Source organism: Oncorhynchus clarkii, chromosome 2, assembly GCF_045791955.1.
Source record: "Oncorhynchus clarkii lewisi isolate Uvic-CL-2024 chromosome 2, UVic_Ocla_1.0, whole genome shotgun sequence".
Classification (NCBI taxonomy): domain Eukaryota; kingdom Metazoa; phylum Chordata; class Actinopteri; order Salmoniformes; family Salmonidae; genus Oncorhynchus; species Oncorhynchus clarkii.
Genome location: NC_092148.1, coordinates 18619457 through 18638126, shown reverse-complemented (window position 1 = coordinate 18638126; position 18670 = coordinate 18619457). Strand labels below are relative to the sequence as shown.

Genomic DNA, 18670 nt, shown 5'->3' with positions numbered 1-18670 from the left:
GCACACTCATTTTATTAGTCTATAATGACTGTATCTTCGTTTCAAGGCAGTGTCAGATACAGTAATCGAAACATGCTAGATTATCAACCTACCTCGGAGCACGGATTACAACCAAACCCAACTTTTTTTTCCAGAAATCTGCAGCAATGTTACCTCTTCTCACTTCTGTTCTTATGTCCTAGTTTCCCCGAAAATCCTCAGTAGAACTTCAACTACGACAGCAGAGGCACACTAGACTTCCCTCATCTCTGCTTTATGGATGCGAGTGTATCAAAAATAATTTACAAACCCTCCTCTGTTTTTAACTCTATCTCCCTATTTCTCCCGTAGAATCTGAGAACAGCCCACCCCCGCGTTACTACCAGCCAGCCTGTCCCTCATTGGGCAGTAAGTAGTCTGTTCCATTTCCCTATTGGGCATTATTATTATAAACGTGTCAGTGCTCGATGTGAATCCGGGATTTGCTCGTATAGATCCTCACCTCTAGCCTTGTTGAAATCATCCTGGGACACTATAGAGAGCCATACGGCTCATGTTATTCGTTTATTAGGTAGGCTTATACGTTGATATATACACTTTTTTTTTATAGCGATACATTGTTTTAGATATTTGTTTTAATGCTGTGTGACGCAAGTTTAGCATATAGGGCTAGTCGTTTAACGTTATCTTCTGATTCTCCAGATTAAAATTAAAGCTTTCATATTTGATAGGAATGATAAGGAAATCGAGGCTACGTTTAGGGCTATGGATGAATAAATTAGTAGGTTAATAACCAAAAAGTATAAACACGGTTATGGTAAAATTTCAAAATGTCAAGTGGTTCAAAAATGTAGGTATGCAAAATGTTTTTCAAATGTAATATCTCGGGGATAGCAGGTTAGATGACCATGCACTATAGATGGACTTCAATTCCATAACATAACCTGATGTATGTTGATAGACCAGTGCCACAACGCATTTAGTCCGCGGAGCTTATTCAATTGCCTGATGCAGTTGACAAACTGCCAAACGAGATGGCAGATATTGAAACGCTAGAGGTCTAGCGCATATAGGGTACATTTTACGCAATACAGATTAATAATGTACGTTTGTGATATTTAATAAAATTGCAAAAGTTGCAATATTGAAGTGATTGTTTGTTGAAAATATAGGCCTATAAAACGGGAAAAGATAGGCCTAGATTATATATCGACGGGACACTTTTCACGCCATTTCGATACCTAGTGATTTTCGTATGAGGTTAGGTGAGTATTTTCGCTTACCCCTAACAACCATTTTCTTAACCTCAGCCTCCTTACCTGCTACAAAAATGTCACTTCAGTATCAAAGTGGCGTGAAAAGAGTGTTTCCCATATGTCAACCTTTCCGTTTAATTTCCGATAAAACAGACAATTGCACAAAATAAAATCGCTTATGACTAACGGCAAAATATTTAATTATAGCCACAGCAGTTAATATACAAAATAATAATTAGTTAATGCATTGTAACCCAGGGTTAAACAACTAAGCCTATGCGAAATAAATTTGGAACGTAATAGACCGTTTTTTTCTCTGATGTGGACACCATATTGGGATACGTCAACGGAAAGACAAGTGTGCCCTTGCCCATGCACTCTCTCCCACCCCATCCACACTCTTCTAGTATTTCTCTCATCATGTTTTGTGTTCGTATTTCTTTCACTTCGACACGGCCCCCTGGATGATAGGATATCGCCTGCGGCGCGCGAGGAAGAAAAATAACCCAGGATGCGGTGCATGCACGGAATAGTTGACGCCAGTTTAACCTTAACAAAAAATAAAAAACTACTAATTAGACTGCAAATATCTGTGGAAAAGAGAACAATAGAAAATAGTCGAGCTTATTTAAGTCCCCAGGATGGACTCAAAATGATGCCACACAGTAAAACATCTACCTAGGCTACCTCCACTGGGTAGGCATTATTAGCCTAACATGACGAAATTCACAGTAACACATCTGAGTAACATATCATATGAGAGTAAGATTAAGCCTCAAATCAGGCAACCTAACAACGTTTCGTCTAAATGTCTACACACAGAGATAGCCTACATTTCACTGTGAAATTAACAGAAAAGATCATTCTTAAAGAGTCAAAGCAGGGGTTCTACTAAGATAACACGACTCTGACTAACATAACATGTTTTAAGATGGTCCTACCAAGGATCATTTAGCTTTGGTTAGGGATTTTAAGACCCCTTTAGGTAGGCTAATAAAAAAAAAGTATTTACTCACTTGATGAAACATTGAATTTGGCCTTACTGCTATTAGCTTATAGAAAAGCATTGAATAACAGATTCATACATGAAAAAAACGATTATCAAAAAGTGAATCAAAGTCATGTGTATTTTAAAGTGTCTGTCCTATATATGATAGATTAAAGATCAGGAAATATGTTTTTTTTTTTAACACATATTTTTTAAATAAAAAAACAAACATTTTGGGCCCTAAACTATTTAGATCAATTTGGTACTGGGCTACCTTCAGATGAGTCTTGTGAGGCTTGTAGGTGTCCAAGAGCAAAACATGTGTGTGGTCATGATAGCCTCACCTTTCTATAGAGGGGTCATTGGGCTACACACTAACTGATAATACAGATGAAAGTTGGCAGATCAGTGGTAAGACTTCAGATGAGTTCCATGAAGCGACACTTGTGGGGGATAGTAGAGAAAAACTGAGAACAAATAGATTTGTAGACCAAACCGTTAGGATGATAGAGACGTCTTTGTGAGATGTCTCATGATCTGACAAACACAGCTGAGCTCGACCACCTTCCACCACAGATGCAGAAGGCCGCCATTGGCCAATGCAGTAGATTGAGACGCAGCCCATGCAAAAATATCAGATATAAACAGATACCTCTAGCTAGCTTAAACAGAAGGATTTTGATGAGGATTTTTTCATTATGCTAATTAATTAGATTAGACTATAGTATTTAACTCGAAAATGTGGATGATCACATTAGGCACTGCTAGGCTAATATCCATAACTAACCTTAATGCAGTAGGCTACACTACCAAACAACCTACACAAAATACAGGTCTAGCACTGAGCCCTGCACAGCCCACTATTTAGCTATATGGCCTACTCAGATGAAAATCATCAAATTACATTGGAGTCCCTGTCACACTTGGGCTATAAAGTAACAATTATATTCGTATTGAATTAAGCTCAAATATGCGATACCCTACATAGACTGAAAAAAAGTAGCTTATGCTATTTTTTTGCAGAGACATAGGGAATGCATTACTATGGTTTAATTCCCATACAATAGGCCTATTAGCATTCTGCAAATCTGGATCCAATAGTGAAGAGGTGGAAATATGGCGATCACGTGGTGAACCTGACCGCGACAGGAGAGGAGAGTCCAGCGCAGGGGTGTAAGTACACATCTAAATGATGCTCACCACAATCACTACCAAATACTTGAAACTGTTTGACATGTTTATTTGACCCATGTCTGACTGACAGAGTTGTTCTTTAGGACCATATTCAGATGAAACCTTAGCAGAGGAAAATGGCCCCAGTGACAGACTGTATCCTATAGAAATGACATGGTGGTGGAACCAGACAGAGTGTCAGTAGAGAAAGTATTTGCACATGCGGTGTAGTTTGAGATGAAATGGTGTGCTTTTTATATAAGGAGGTTTTATTGGTAATTATTTGCATGATATGTCTTTTGGCATTGATAGTAAGTGTAATATATATAACATAACAATATATAGGTCACTATCTCAAAGTTAAAAACCCCCCAAATTATTTCAAGACTTTTCAAACCAAGCAAAAGTATTTTTCAAAAGTCATTATATTCTATCAACAGAGAAGTTACATCTGCTTCAATTGATTGGACAATCCAAAAATCAGAACAAAGACGCAGCTGAATTTGTCTCATAAGTTTGGTTCTAAAATATAGTTGTCAGCTCTCCCAAGAAAATAAACACAGTTACAACATAGTAATCAATGAGACACAGACATCTTTACACATGTATCTCTGTGTATTATGGTTCTGTTCTTCTGTTCCTTGTATGACTGTCTACGGCAGTTTGATCAGCTTCTATAGATGAATCTTCCAAAAAGAAAGAGGAGGAGGAATAAGGAAAGGAGGAGTCAATTCTGTGCTATACACTAAGGTTTGTGGAGGTGGGGGGCAGTACCTGTAGCCCCACAGCACTACAGGGAAGCATGTTTCACACACCTGCACAGAATTCCAGTTCCACCCCGCCAGCCTAAATAAACTAAACTCTCCGGGAGCAGCTTTTCCCTGTTGGACACAGTGATGCCACGTTTTTCCTGCAGTTAACCATAACGCTTTGTGTTGCTCTCTCTTACTACTGTTATTCTTCATCTCAACAACGTCTCAATAAAATATGCCACCCCTCCCCCACTCTCCAGTCCCTAAATCAACTGAGTAAAACAAGCCACCGTTTATCAGGTTTTATTTTCCTCACCATCCGTTCAAAAGTTGGTGGATTTGGGGAGTTTTAGATAGTAGACCAATGCCTGGAAATATAATTGACATAATATGACTGGGGAATGATATGATATACTGCAACAAAATAGGTATTCATTGTATTACACAATGTTGATGAGGTAACATCACAGCCCTGTCTTTCATGAGTATTTCTATTGACTGACTGATCATTGTACAGGGTCCCATTAGGCCCAACAGTTTCTTATAGCCCATGACCCAGACTCTCCCTAGTTCCTTAACCCTGTATCCTCATTCCCTCCCTCCCTCCCTCTATATTACCAGACAGGCATGGAACCCTTTAAGGCACATGTGTCAAACTCATTCCACAGAAGGCAAAGTGGCTGAGGGTTTTTGGCTCATCCCTTGTCCTTGATTGATAAGTTAAGGCCACTAATTAGTAAGGAACTTCCTTCACCTGGTTGTCAAGGTCTTAATTGAAAGGAAAAACCAAAAACCCGCACACACTAGGCCCTCCATGGAATGTGCTTGACATCCCTGCTTTAAGGCTAACCCCCAGTCACACAATCACAACCATCACATCATCAGTGTAAACATACCGAACCTTGGCGTCTAAAGACGCTCATGGCCATTGTCTTGTCATTTGTATATGCTCATTTCAGTCACTGTCATCATGTCACTCATGATGACGTCATCATGTTGACGTATCACTTGACGGACATGCCTCCCATGGCCTCAGTGACTTCACTGTTGACCTGGGCAGCGATGCAGGCAGGGGTCACGTTGAGGTGGAGGTCATACTGCTGGTCCAGACCCAGGTAACTGTCACTCATCAAGTATAGCGTGTAGATACACCTGGAGGGAGAGGAGAGGGTTACTAGGGGAAGTAATAGTTTGTGGTGGGATATATATCAATGAATCAAACTTTATTATAAAGCCCTTTCACACCGGCAGCTGTCCCAAAATGCCTAAAGTAACCGGGCTTAGACACCAAAGAAAAAAATGTGTTGAACTTTTTCCAATTCTTTTTAACATTTCTGTACGTACTTTCCGGTCTTCACGGGGGTGTAGAAGGCCAGGGAAACGGTGCTGCGGTGTCGGCAGTATCCGATGCGTTTGACGGCCAGTAGCTCTCTGCGCTCCACCTCTCCTAGAACCAGAAACCAGCCTTCATCCTTATTCTTGGGGAACCTGGGGGCCTGGGCCTTAGTGTCCTGCTTCCTCTGGAAAATATGACGACAAATCAACTTATCAGCAGTCAACTAACATCAACAATGTGTGTGAGCTCCTTTATACATGTGTGTACGTACCCTCTGCTGGCCGGTGTTGATGCGCTGCAGTGAGACCTGCAGGACGTACTCCTGGTCAGCGTGGACTTCCAGCCAGCTTCTGTCATCCCTGAGCTTCCCCCCGGTCGCAGGGAGGGGGCGCTCTGTCTGCTCCCCACACCCCTCCCACCAACCCTTCACACTCAGACGCACCTCCACCACCGGCAGATGGCTGAGGAAAGACCAGGCCTGGAGGAGAGAGCAGAGGGAGGAGGGATAGTAAGAGAGAAACAGAGAGGGGTGCAGAGAAATGAGAGAGGGAGAAAGAGACAAGAAAATGTGTCAGACCGGAGTGCAGAGAGAGAGAAAAGAGGAGGGAAAGAAACAAAGAGCCAGAGGTGAAGAGAGAGAGAGTCAGACTTAAGTGAGAGCCTTGTTTAAGATGGACATATCTATCTGGTAAGACTAGAGCGTTTGATGAAAGCTTGATTCATTCAAACACACATAATACCCATGGTCTTAGGTGCCTCTTAAAGCTTTGTCACGGTGACTTTAACATCTCTGACTCAAATGGAGAACACAAATCCAAAAGGGGATAGAGAGCAAGAGAGGTAGAGGGAAGGTAGAGACAGAGAGCGTATGGATGATAGGTGTGTGAATGTGTGTGTCTGAGTATGTGTGTGTGTGTGAGAGTGTGTTTTCCTCCTGAAGACCCTGTCAGTGTCAGGGAGGGACTGGGATGAGAGAAGGAGAAAAGCCTCTCAGATTCACCCAACAAAAGCTATTTATGTAAGGATTACTGTCCCCTGGCGAATCAGACTGGGACGTTGCCACGCATCTAGTTATTTAATTAGCCAGGCTGCGATGCCATGGGGGGGAGAGCGTTGAGGGGCTGGGAGGAGGGGGAGCGGGGACACTTTTTGGGCAAGGCGGCTGGGCTGGCAGTGGCGCCTGGACGCTCTCATTACAGCTGCAATTAGCACTTAGATTGGTGCGGTAAACCCTTGCATTGGACCGTAATAGGAGATCCTGGAGGTACCTTGGACCACTGCGACAGACTGATGCTTCTCACTGTGTGTGTGTGGATGTGTGGGCTGACGTTGGTAGAGTGTGTGTGGGCTGACATTGGTAGAGTGTGTGTAAATGTTGTTTGGTAGTGCTCTGGTAGTGTATTTGAGAACGTTACATGAATAGAGAGATGAGGCCGACACCTTGGAAGTATTTCACATTATTTCATTGTGGTGGAGGACAATGGAGACGGGAAGGTTCATGATGAAGAGTATGTACCCCTAGAAAGCATCTGTTTCTAATGGAAAGTGTCACTTTCCTATAACAGTGAGGTGAAGGAACGCAGAATGTTAGAAGGTTGTTACCTGGGAGATCTGATGGGGCTGAAGCTCCTCCCCCACAATGGCAGCGAAGGTGTTCTCCCGCCCCTCGCAGGTGGCAATCAGCTCAGGGAGCCCTTCTATTGGTCCGTGGAAGCCCCTGGCCCCGCCCTTTCCTCCCTTGGAGCTCCACCTGCTGTAGGGAACATCAGGGGCAGATCTAGTCATGTGATTTTAAATCCTAACCACACTTCCTGCTGTGTCGTCGCCACTGGAACCTCTGTCCTCTCTCATTTCTTTCTCCTTACCATATTTATTGAGTTGGCACAAAATTATTCTTCACTGCAGGACACAGTGTCTCAAATCCACATGGTGTGTATGTAAAAATAATTAAGATTGCTTTGGACACTCACTCTTGAATTTCCTCTCTCTGTGTGTGTTAGTGTGTATGTGTGTGTGCACGCGCAGAATGTAACTGATGCTGCTTGATGATAAGAATGCTTGCAGAGTTTGATAGTGTCTGTGGATTATAAAATGGCCCATGCCATAGAGCGTTAATTAAGGAGTCCTAGCACCATTCTCATCCTGTGTGTGTGTGTGTGTGTGGGGGGGGGGGGGGGGGGTCAGTAGAGTCATGTCTACCTGAACAGGTAGAGGTGCTGCTGCTCTATGGTAGGTAGGGTCAGTATAGAGGAGTCATTGAGCCACCTGCCCTGAACGATCATCTGCACCAGGTTACAGATGCTGAGAGCAGTCACCAGCCAGCCCTCGTTGGCTGCTACATCCAGCATGGCCTGTAGACAGACAGGAAATACTGTAGTTGAAAAATGCATGCATTTATATGACTATATAACATCCCCCACTGACATCAGTGTGAGATTTACTCACAATGAGTTACGTTACGATTGAGCCACTTTTGCACACTCAAATTCAATATGTCTTTACACATTCATGCATATATGCTAAACAGCTACACAATAAATACACCCCTCAATATCTCTAACACACTCCTCCCCCCTCCTTCGCAGGTTGACATTTATTGAGTCTTGTCCTGGAGGCAGAACTGGGGTAAGCTGAAAAGTAAAAATTGGCTATATTGCTTGTTGGTGTTCATTTAAGGTTAGGGTTAGGCATCAGGGTTAGCAGTGTTGTTAAGGTTAAGTTTAAAATCATATTTTATGACTTTGTTGCTGTGCCAGCTAGTGACCACTCCGCAGAGATCCCTCCAGAACAAGATGAAAAACGCTAACCTGCTCCCTCCCTCCCTCATAAGGTAGAGTTTGCCAAGCTCCGCTGCATTCTAACAAACTTAATTAATCAGAAAGTAATTCCCCGGCAGTAACTATGACTAAAGAGGACCTTGAGTGCACAGGCGAAGCCCCGGCAGAGTTAATCAAAATGCTAATGCAGTACAAATTAAAGTAGTACTGATTAACATTTCACAGAAGCTGAAGAAGCAAATGGATGGTGACAGAACTACGGCTGATGTCACTGGAGTCCCCGTTAGCTGGGCCATATTCATTAGGCACCAAACGCAAGAAAACGGACTGAAACTTCAGTCCAAAAAGAGACACTTGATTTCATTTTCCGTTGCAAAACGTTTGGCTCTAATGAATATGATACCCTCGCCACATGAGGAAAAAGGCTCTGTTAGCCTGTGGACGAGCAACGGACAATCACTACCAGACACACACACAGTCAGCGCTTCGCAGATCATCATCCCCCCACACATAAAAAGGCAGCAACAATGGGTTACAGAACCAGACCCTACAGGCAGACATGGACCAAATCTCTCCCAGGCATGGCCAATCACCAGCAGACCTGGGATCTGGTGGCCAGGGCACTTGTTGGGCAGGCCTGGTTGTTAGGAGGAATCCCTGATAAGGCTCATTTTTACAAGGAGTTACAACTTATCTGCACACCTCAACAGCCTCCTGAGTGACAGGGCCTCCTGCTGGTCAGGATCCACATTGTGTGTGTGTGTATTCTAAGATTGTGTGCGTGTGTGTGTGTGTATTGTGTATGTACTGGAACTATCAGCAGTAAGTGTGTGTGTGGTGGTTAGGTTAGTGGCAGACAGTGCAGTCTGTCTTGATAAAGCCGTGCTGTCCCTGTGAGGTCCTGTGATCAAACATGACGGTCTTTCTCATCACACTCAACACTTTCATGCTAGGAAGTCAGAAACCCAAAATAGATACAGTATTTGTCTTTTAAAAAGGCAGAATTTATCAACAACAAAACAGCAAAAATATATCCTGATCCATTATCACACTGAAATGTAAATAGTTTCAACACAAGACACCTCCATGACATGTCTATGCCCAGGGCTCTAAAGTGCAACCATTTGGTGGCACATACTGCTGGATATTTTGCTGTGCGATCTGACATTTTATTTTGGGAGCACCAGTGCAACCAGAAAAAACCTAAATAAAAAAACTAAATAAAATCGGCCAGATAATAATGGTTGTAATGACACGCTTCGCTGTGCCGTTGTTTCTGAGTGCCCTAGCGTAGATTCCTTCAATCCAAAGCCTATTTGTTTAATCCAAAGTAAAGAATATTGAAGAATTTTCAAGTATGCATCAGTGATTTGTATTTTCCCTTCAACTTTGTGAAGACGTGACGGCATGGGAACGCCCGTGTGCATTGTCTACCACTTCCTGTAGCCAGTTAGCGACGCCGAAACAGTCATTTCCAAAGGCTTTCCATACAACTTTCCAAATTAAATGTTAACTGCAAAGTAGACTTACCTGGAAGAATGATATGATATGATATCTTGATGATTTGTATCAATCAAGTGGTCTTTTCTTTTGCAAACTCTATTACACACGCAGTACACAAACCCCACCTGCCAAACACTTTGTCATTTAAATTACAGGTTTTTGTATCAACATTTGAGCTTTTGACAATAAACAAATGTCTTACAGGGTTAAATATTAGTTATATACCACAACATGTGCCTCAAAAGTAGCTAGAATTCATATAGGCCCAATCTCAATCAATTAAAACATATATATATATATTTTGGTGCTCCAAGATTTTATGTTGTGCTCCTAACTTCTTAAAAGTTGGGAGCACCAGTGCTACCAATAAAAAACATTAATTTAGAGCCCTGTCTATATCTTCTCTATGTCATCCCTATGTCACCTCTACTGCACTCTGTCCTGACCATGCTACAAAGTGGCTCCAAGCACTAAGCAGAAACTGCCTCTCTGTGTCTTTAGACAAGCCTTCCATTTCCCATATTGAATGAACAGGGAAGAGCTTTCTTCCACCCAGAACATCTAAGTACTGGTGCTCTGACTGACACATGGAAATGTGCTCAGGGTCTGAATCCCAGGGCTGAGAGAGGATCCATTCTGGGATGTATGAAAGCAAGCTGTTCTTTTTGATGGGAACAAAAGGACAAGAAAACAGAGGAAGTATTTCAGAGATACACTGTTCAGAAAGGAGCAGGGTGGTGGATGTCCCCAGAGGGATGCAGTGTGTGGTACAGTACATAAACCTACACAGCAGATCTTGCACACACATAGTCAGCCACTAACCTGACAGATGCGTATGGCGTTGTCCAACACGGTCTTGGTGTCGGTGCCGTAGTCGGAGCAGGGCAGCTGGGTGCGGCTGAAATGGGCCTGCAGCAGCAGGTGGGTCTTGGTGTGGGCGCTGTCGTAGCTGTGGGGGTTGACCTGCAGGGGGAGACGCTGAGCCAGCTCACTGTTCAGCTGGTCCTCGTTGTGCCTGACGGGCAGCTCCGCGTACTCCTCAGCATCCTGGAGAAGGGAGGGAGGGAAGGGGGAGTGGGAGGGAAGGGGTGAGGGAGGAAGGGAGGGGGAAGAGAGAGGGGGATATAAAGAAAAAGAGAGAAGGAGAGACATGGAAGTAAGCGAGGAGGAAGTCAGTTCCCTGCTGTGGTTCTGTGGTTAGATCCTTTGTTTCAGTCATCTCCGTTAAAACAGCTGCATCAGGATCACTGGCTCCCCTCACCCAAGAGAGCTGTCCCCCCAAAATATATTTAACAGAAAAACCTCTCAGGGAATGAAGAAACGTTAAGTTACAACTGTCCAAACCTGCTCATAAAATCCTATGAACAGTCAGCAACTACACAGCAATTTTCCACAATTGGTCTAGTATAAAACCATTTGGTCTAGTATAAAACCATTTGGTCTAGTATAAAACCATTGGGTTTAGTATAAAACCATTTGGTCTAGTATAAAACCATTTGGTCTAGTATAAAACCATTTGGTCTAGTATAAAACCATTTGGTCTAGTATAAAACCATTTGGTCTAGTATAAAACCATTGGGTCTAGTATAAAACCATTGGGTCTAGTATAAAACCATTTGGTCTAGTATAAAACCATTTGGTCTAGTATAAAACCATTGGGTCTAGTATAAAACCATTTGGTCTAGTATAAAACCATTTGGTCTAGTATAAAACCATTTGGTCTAGTATAAAACCATTTGGTCTAGTATAAAACCATTTGGTCTAGTATAAAACTATTTGGTCTAGTATAAAACCATTTGGTCTAGTATAAAACCATTTGGTCTAGTATAAAACCATTTGGTCTAGTATAAAACCATTTGGTCTAATATAAAACCATTTGGTCTAATATAAAACCACAATGCCATATCAATCGGGCTGTGTTTAGTGCTGACGGTGTGTTCTGAGTTGAGGCTTGTTCAGGAGAGACAGATGCATGGACACGCATGGCTCTTTTTCTGTGTTACTCTAATTCACTGCAGTACGTTAAGTTTCCCCAACGCACTTCCATCAACAGAGGACCAGCGGAGATATTTGTCATTGGGCCTACCCTGCTCTGGACTGTTAAGCTGACATCCATCAGCAGAGAGATGCAGTGTTAGAAAAGAGGGGGATTGAGGAACAGGGAGAACGATGAGGGGAAAAACAGGACTAAAATGATTGATATGGCAGTGGTTTAGTGTCTGCATGCAGATGTGCAGGGGATAAAGACAATAGATCTTTATACAGAGATCATCACAACACACTAACTGCTAACTCCCCTACTCACTCCATCCAGCAATCCATCCCTGCCTCTCTCCCTTCATCCATCTCTCCTGCACACTTTCTCTTTAGTGACATTTACAGACAGGGAGGGAGGGAAAGAAAGGAGAAGGTTGGAAAGGACAGGAGAGAAATAGAGAGAGAGAAGAGCAAGAGAGAAAGAGAAACTTACTTTTTCCACATACTCTTTCAGTGTGTGTGTGTGTGTGTGTGTGTGTGTGTGTGTGTGTGTGTGTGTGTGTGTGTGTGTATAGTAGGTCCCTTGTGAACTTAAAGAAGAGGAAATAGTAGAGCTTCAAAGGGTGGTGGGGGGGGGATCTAACTGGGGGAGTGGACAAGGGATGGGGGGGCTGTCTGGGACCATTGTGGGAGCAAAAGAGGGGAAGCTAATGTCTAAATCTTTTCTGCATTTTCAACACATTTCTTTCCCGACAGTTCCTCTCTAATCTGTGATCCTTCACCCTCCCATCTCGTCGAAATGTCTGGGTGAGAGCCATCATTGGGAGGGGGGGGGGGGTCAGAGGGTGGAGGGGGCACGGCGGGTTATCTGATACAGCTACGAACATTGAGGAGAGGTGTGAAACCACTATGTCCTAATGATCCCACCAATTACCAGCCACCAATCAACAGCCTCACTAGGAATAACAGACAAAAACAGGGAGTAGAGGGAGAGGAGGAATAGGTACTCGCTATTAACAGGGAAAAAGAGGAAGAAAACCATATGGAGGAGAAAAAAAGACCCAGGAGTAATGAGGAGAGTTAATGAGGCCCAGATAAAGAGGTGTTCATTTGACAGAACTGAGATCCAGACCTCAATCATGATCATCTACCTATCCTACTGTCCAGTAGTCTATCCCTCTCTCTCAATGTGAACACAATGGGAGAAGCACATGTAGAAGCACAGTAGTATGGTAAACAAATGACATCGGCCTGCACAATGCCCAATAGACTAGAAGAATAAACTACATACTCAAACATTTAGAAAATAAAATGTAATTCAATGGCTGTAGTCCCACCCTGATGGAGTACAGTCTAGTACAGCCTAGTCTAGTACAGCACAGGGCAGTCCAGATGCCCAGGACAGTCCAGATGCCCAGGACAGTCCAGATGCCCAGGGCACTCCAGATGCCCAGGGCTGTCCAGATGCCCAGAGCAGTCCAGATGCCCAGGGCAGTCTATAGTAGAGGTGATTGATGCCCAGATGAAGACAATGTCATCATGTTCTGTGGTCATTCCCAGCAGTCAGTCAGACATACCGTGAGGACCGAGAGGATGTCCTGGATGGGCCTTCATCCATCTCTCCTGCACACTTTCTCTTTAGTGACATTTACAGACAGGGAGGGAGGGAAAGAAAGGAGAAGGTTGGAAAGGACAGGAGAGAAATAGAGAGAGAGAAGAGCAAGAGAGAAAGAGAAACTTACTTTTTCCACATACTCTTTCAGTGTGTGTGTGTGTGTGTGTGTGTGTGTGTGTGTGTGTGTGTGTGTGTGTGTGTGTGTGTGTGTGTATAGTAGGTCCCTTGTGAACTTAAAGAAGAGGAAATAGTAGAGCTTCAAAGGGTGGTGGGGGGGGGATCTAACTGGGGGAGTGGACAAGGGATGGGGGGGCTGTCTGGGACCATTGTGGGAGCAAAAGAGGGGAAGCTAATGTCTAAATCTTTTCTGCATTTTCAACACATTTCTTTCCCGACAGTTCCTCTCTAATCTGTGATCCTTCACCCTCCCATCTCGTCGAAATGTCTGGGTGAGAGCCATCATTGGGAGGGGGGGGGGGTCAGAGGGTGGAGGGGGCACGGCGGGTTATCTGATACAGCTACGAACATTGAGGAGAGGTGTGAAACCACTATGTCCTAATGATCCCACCAATTACCAGCCACCAATCAACAGCCTCACTAGGAATAACAGACAAAAACAGGGAGTAGAGGGAGAGGAGGAATAGGTACTCGCTATTAACAGGGAAAAAGAGGAAGAAAACCATATGGAGGAGAAAAAAAGACCCAGGAGTAATGAGGAGAGTTAATGAGGCCCAGATAAAGAGGTGTTCATTTGACAGAACTGAGATCCAGACCTCAATCATGATCATCTACCTATCCTACTGTCCAGTAGTCTATCCCTCTCTCTCAATGTGAACACAATGGGAGAAGCACATGTAGAAGCACAGTAGTATGGTAAACAAATGACATCGGCCTGCACAATGCCCAATAGACTAGAAGAATAAACTACATACTCAAACATTTAGAAAATAAAATGTAATTCAATGGCTGTAGTCCCACCCTGATGGAGTACAGTCTAGTACAGCCTAGTCTAGTACAGCACAGGGCAGTCCAGATGCCCAGGACAGTCCAGATGCCCAGGACAGTCCAGATGCCCAGGGCACTCCAGATGCCCAGGGCTGTCCAGATGCCCAGAGCAGTCCAGATGCCCAGGGCAGTCTATAGTAGAGGTGATTGATGCCCAGATGAAGACAATGTCATCATGTTCTGTGGTCATTCCCAGCAGTCAGTCAGACATACCGTGAGGACCGAGAGGATGTCCTGGATGGGCAGCTCAGCCCTCAGCCTCTCCTTGAACATCCTGACTGTCTGGTGCTTCAGGTAGTAGTAGGAGGAGATACGACCGTACGTCAGGGCCTCAATGGTGCAATCATCCTGGAGGGAGGGAGACCGTAGGAGAGGAGACAGAGGAAGAGAGGAGGGAAGACAGAGAGGAGAAGAAACAGGGAGGAGATGAAAGGATACAGGGAGGAAAATAAGAGGAGACGGGGAGGAAGACGGAGAGGAAAGAAGACAAAGAGGAAGAGGGGCGAGAAGACAGGAGGGAAGACATGGTCAACTGTACCGATTCATGTTAAATCTATCAACACAAACCACAATGGTTCCCTCAGTATGTACCGGTGTGCCTTATATCTTCACACTGCCTTACTACGACAGGCAAATTAATTAATATGAATACATGTCGTACACACAAACACTCCCCTACCTCTCCTATCTCCATACAGTAGGAACACTCCAGGTCTCGGAGACTCCTCTCCACCAGGTTGGACAGGTACTTGTTGATGGTCTCGTGGCTGATGTCATCCAGGCTGTAGTAACTGGACAACACACAACAACCATGGTAAGTTTGGGGCCACTTAGAAATGTCCTTGTTTTCCATGAAAACATACATGAAATGAGTTGCAAAATGAATAGGAAATATGGTCAAGATGTTGACAAAGTTATAAATAATGATTTTTAATTTAAATAATAATTGTGTCCTTCAAACTTTGCTTTCATCAAAGAATCCTCCATTTGCAGCAATTACAGCCTTGCAGAGCTTGATGGTCACTTCTTACATACCATACGGTCAAGCTGCTCCCACAACAGCTCAATAGGGTTGAGATCCGGTGACTGTGCTGGCCACTCCATTATACAGAATACCAGCTGACTGCTTCTTCCCTGAATAATTCTTGCATAGTTTGGAGCTGTGCTTTGGGTCATTGTCCTGTTGTAGGAGGAAATTGGCTCCAATTAAGAGCCATCCACAGGGTATGGCATGGCGTTGCAAAATGGAGCGATAGCCTTCCTTCTTCAAGATCCCTTTTACCCTGAACAAATCTCCCACTTTACCACCACCAAAGCACCCCCAGACCATCACATTGCCTCCACCATTCTTGACACATGGCGTCAAGCACTCCTCCAGTATCTTCATTTTTTATTTGGAATGTTTTTCTTTGTGATCCGAACAACTCAAACTTAGATTCATCTGTCCATAACACTTTTTTACAATCTTCCTCTGTCCAGTGTCTGTGTTCATTTGCCCATCTTAATATTTTATTTTAATTGGCAAGTCTGAGATATGGCTTTTTCTTTGCAACTCTGCCTAGAAGGCCAACATCCCGGAGTCGCCTCTTCACTGTTGACATTGAGACGGGTGTTTTGCGGACACTATTTAATGAAGCTGCCAGTTGAGGACTTGTGAGGCGTCTGTTTCTAAAACTAGACACTCTAATGTACTTGTCCTCTTGCTCAATTGTGCACCGGGGCCTCCCACTCCTCTTTCTATTCTGGTTAGAGAAAGTTTGTGCTGTTCTGTGAAGGGAGTAGTACACAGCGTTGTACAAGATCTTCAGTTTCTTGGCAATTTCTCGCATTGAATAGCCTTCATTTCTCAGAACAAGAATAGACTGACGAGTTTCAGAAGAAACAGGCCACTTTGAGCCTGTAATCGAACCCACAAATGCTGATGCTCCAGATACTCAACTAGTCTAAAGAAGGACAGTTTTCAGCTGTGCTAACATAATTGCAAACTTATTTACTAACGATCTATTAGCTTTACAATTATAAACTTGGATTAGCTAACACAACATTGGAACACAGGAGTGATGGTTGCTGATAATGGGCCTCTGTACGCCTATGTAGATATTCCATAAAAAATCTGCCGTTTACAGCTACATCAGTCATTTACAACATTAACAATGCCGACACTGTATTTCCGATTAATTTGATGTTATTTTAAATGGACCCGTTTTTTAAAGGAAAAGCAAAAAAAATAAGGACATTTCTAAGTGACCCCAAACTTTTGAACGGTAGTGTACATGTAACAGAAACTAGGAAGAGAGATTTTATATAACATTTAGGAAACAGACAACAAAAAAGCAGCAGCCACGTTTATAAAAGATCCTAGTCTATTTAATAGAGGAAATTGAAACGTTATATCAGTTTCATATCTAGTTCCCGACTATTACTCCCAAATCAAGTGACTTCTGATAGGTCCAAAACACCACATGAGCAAGGAAAATCCTTTAAAAGTCCCTAAAAAGGAGTCCATCTTTAAGGAAATAGCTGACACGTCATACAATGCTTTTCTACCTCTCCCTTCTCTCTAATAAACCCTCTGTAGCCGCTGCAAAGTTATGCTAAAACAGATAAATACTATTGGACATGTTTAAGATGTGGCCGGTGGCAGTAATAACTCAGCGGTATTAAAGGAGTCTATGGGGAGTCTGTAATATATGTATGTTTTTACTGCTTATTGATTTACTCATAACCCTGCGCTGACCATAGTACCGACTCCATGCTCCCCACACTAACACAGATACACTTCATCTATACAGACATACCGTATATTATCAACACACCACACACACACACACACACACATACACACACACACACACACACAGTATATTCTCTAGCTAGCACATAAAAATTAATACACAGAATAAACGGCACACATCGATCAAAAGCCACTGCATCATAAGCATCAATAATACCACAGAATAGGCCTGTTTGTTTTCTCTGGGTTTGTTTTAGGGGTAAAACTGAGGTAAACAAACTGTAGGTCTAGAGGAACCTTGCCCTTGGGCTATGCCAGCCCACAGCCTGGAACAAACAAAATACCCTCATCACAAAATGATTCCCAGGTTTTGGGCCATACAGTATTTGCTGAGCTAAGACAACGCACAGCCAAAATGGCTTCCATGCATGGCTCAGCGGCTCTAATGGGTAAGAGCTACCACATGAGACATGGCCATAAGTGCACACAACTATGTGCTTCATTAACTTCTAATGACAAATGACATTTGAGTGTGTGTGTGTGTTTGGGGGTGGGCGTGTGTGTTTGGGTGTGTGTGTAGGTGTGTTTGGGTGTGTGTGTAGGTGTGTTTGGTTGTGTGTGTGTGTAAAGTTTTAAAGTTAGTGGTATGAAAGATGTGATGGTTATATAGCATTCTGAGAAGTTCAAGCTATTACAGGTCATCTGCAGAAGAGAGGAAATTGAGAAATAATATGAGAATGAAACAGAGGGGGAGAGAGAGAGATAGAGGAGAGAACGAGCGTGTGCAAGAGAGATGGAGGATGAATACCAATGGCTCAGTTAACAGGTAGAAGGATGCTTAATGAAGGTAATTTGACAGTTGCCTCCATACTGATGTATAATAATGTATGTAAACATGGAACCACTCACTGACATAGCCCACTCCTCACATTACACTTGCATAAAACAATCCTCCCATGATTATTATTCACAATCATCTGTTGTTCTGTTGAAAACCAGAGGAGGGGTGGGGCGGGGGGAGAAACAGAGCCCATTGGAAAATAATGCAGCGTCGAAACGGAAACAGCAGTTGGGGAGCGGCGGCCATACTTAATGTGGGTTTAATGTTAAGTATGGACGTCATTATCATCACTCCACATGTCAACACAGCCCAGCAGCCAATGCGTTTATTGCTGACCACATTTCACAGCTCTGTACTGGGGTGTGAGAGAGTGTGTGTGTGAGAGAGAGTGTTATGGGCTGTCTGATTAAGTCATGTCCATTAGAATCATCAACATTAGACTCCTGATGCTGCACAAACACATTTATGGTGTGTGTATGTGTGTAGCAGCACTGGATACAAGCCTCTCCAGTCAATCATGTCTCCATGAGTAATGGCCGGTGACAAGGTGACCGTCTCCAGGGATTGCAGGACAGATCAGATGGCCAATTGGCCATGTATAAAATACAGCTGTGACAATGTGCTGTTGGGTGGTACACATATCTAACCCATAAATCACCTGATATTGCCGATACTAAACCAACTCTTGAACAAAAAAAATAGGACAGGCTGAAAGGATATGTAGAGCTTGAAGT

The 18670-nt window shown here is 43.4% G+C and overlaps 1 protein-coding gene across 1 annotated transcript in view; it reads right to left on the bottom strand.

The window, feature by feature from the left end:
* Positions 1–3441: 3441 nt before the first annotated feature.
* Positions 3442–18670, bottom strand: part of LOC139423666 (activating signal cointegrator 1 complex subunit 3) — a 164670-nt gene continuing 149441 nt past the window's right edge. Inside the window, exons 35-42 of the mRNA XM_071175278.1 lie at positions 15041–15152; positions 14575–14709; positions 10587–10811; positions 7684–7835; positions 7087–7237; positions 5756–5962; positions 5493–5668; positions 3442–5300 (exon numbers count right to left, since the gene is read on the bottom strand). Coding sequence (XP_071031379.1) covers positions 5153–5300; positions 5493–5668; positions 5756–5962; positions 7087–7237; positions 7684–7835; positions 10587–10811; positions 14575–14709; positions 15041–15152 — 1306 coding nt within the window. The 3' untranslated portion in view covers positions 3442–5152. The remainder of the gene's footprint in view (positions 5301–5492; positions 5669–5755; positions 5963–7086; positions 7238–7683; positions 7836–10586; positions 10812–14574; positions 14710–15040; positions 15153–18670) is intronic.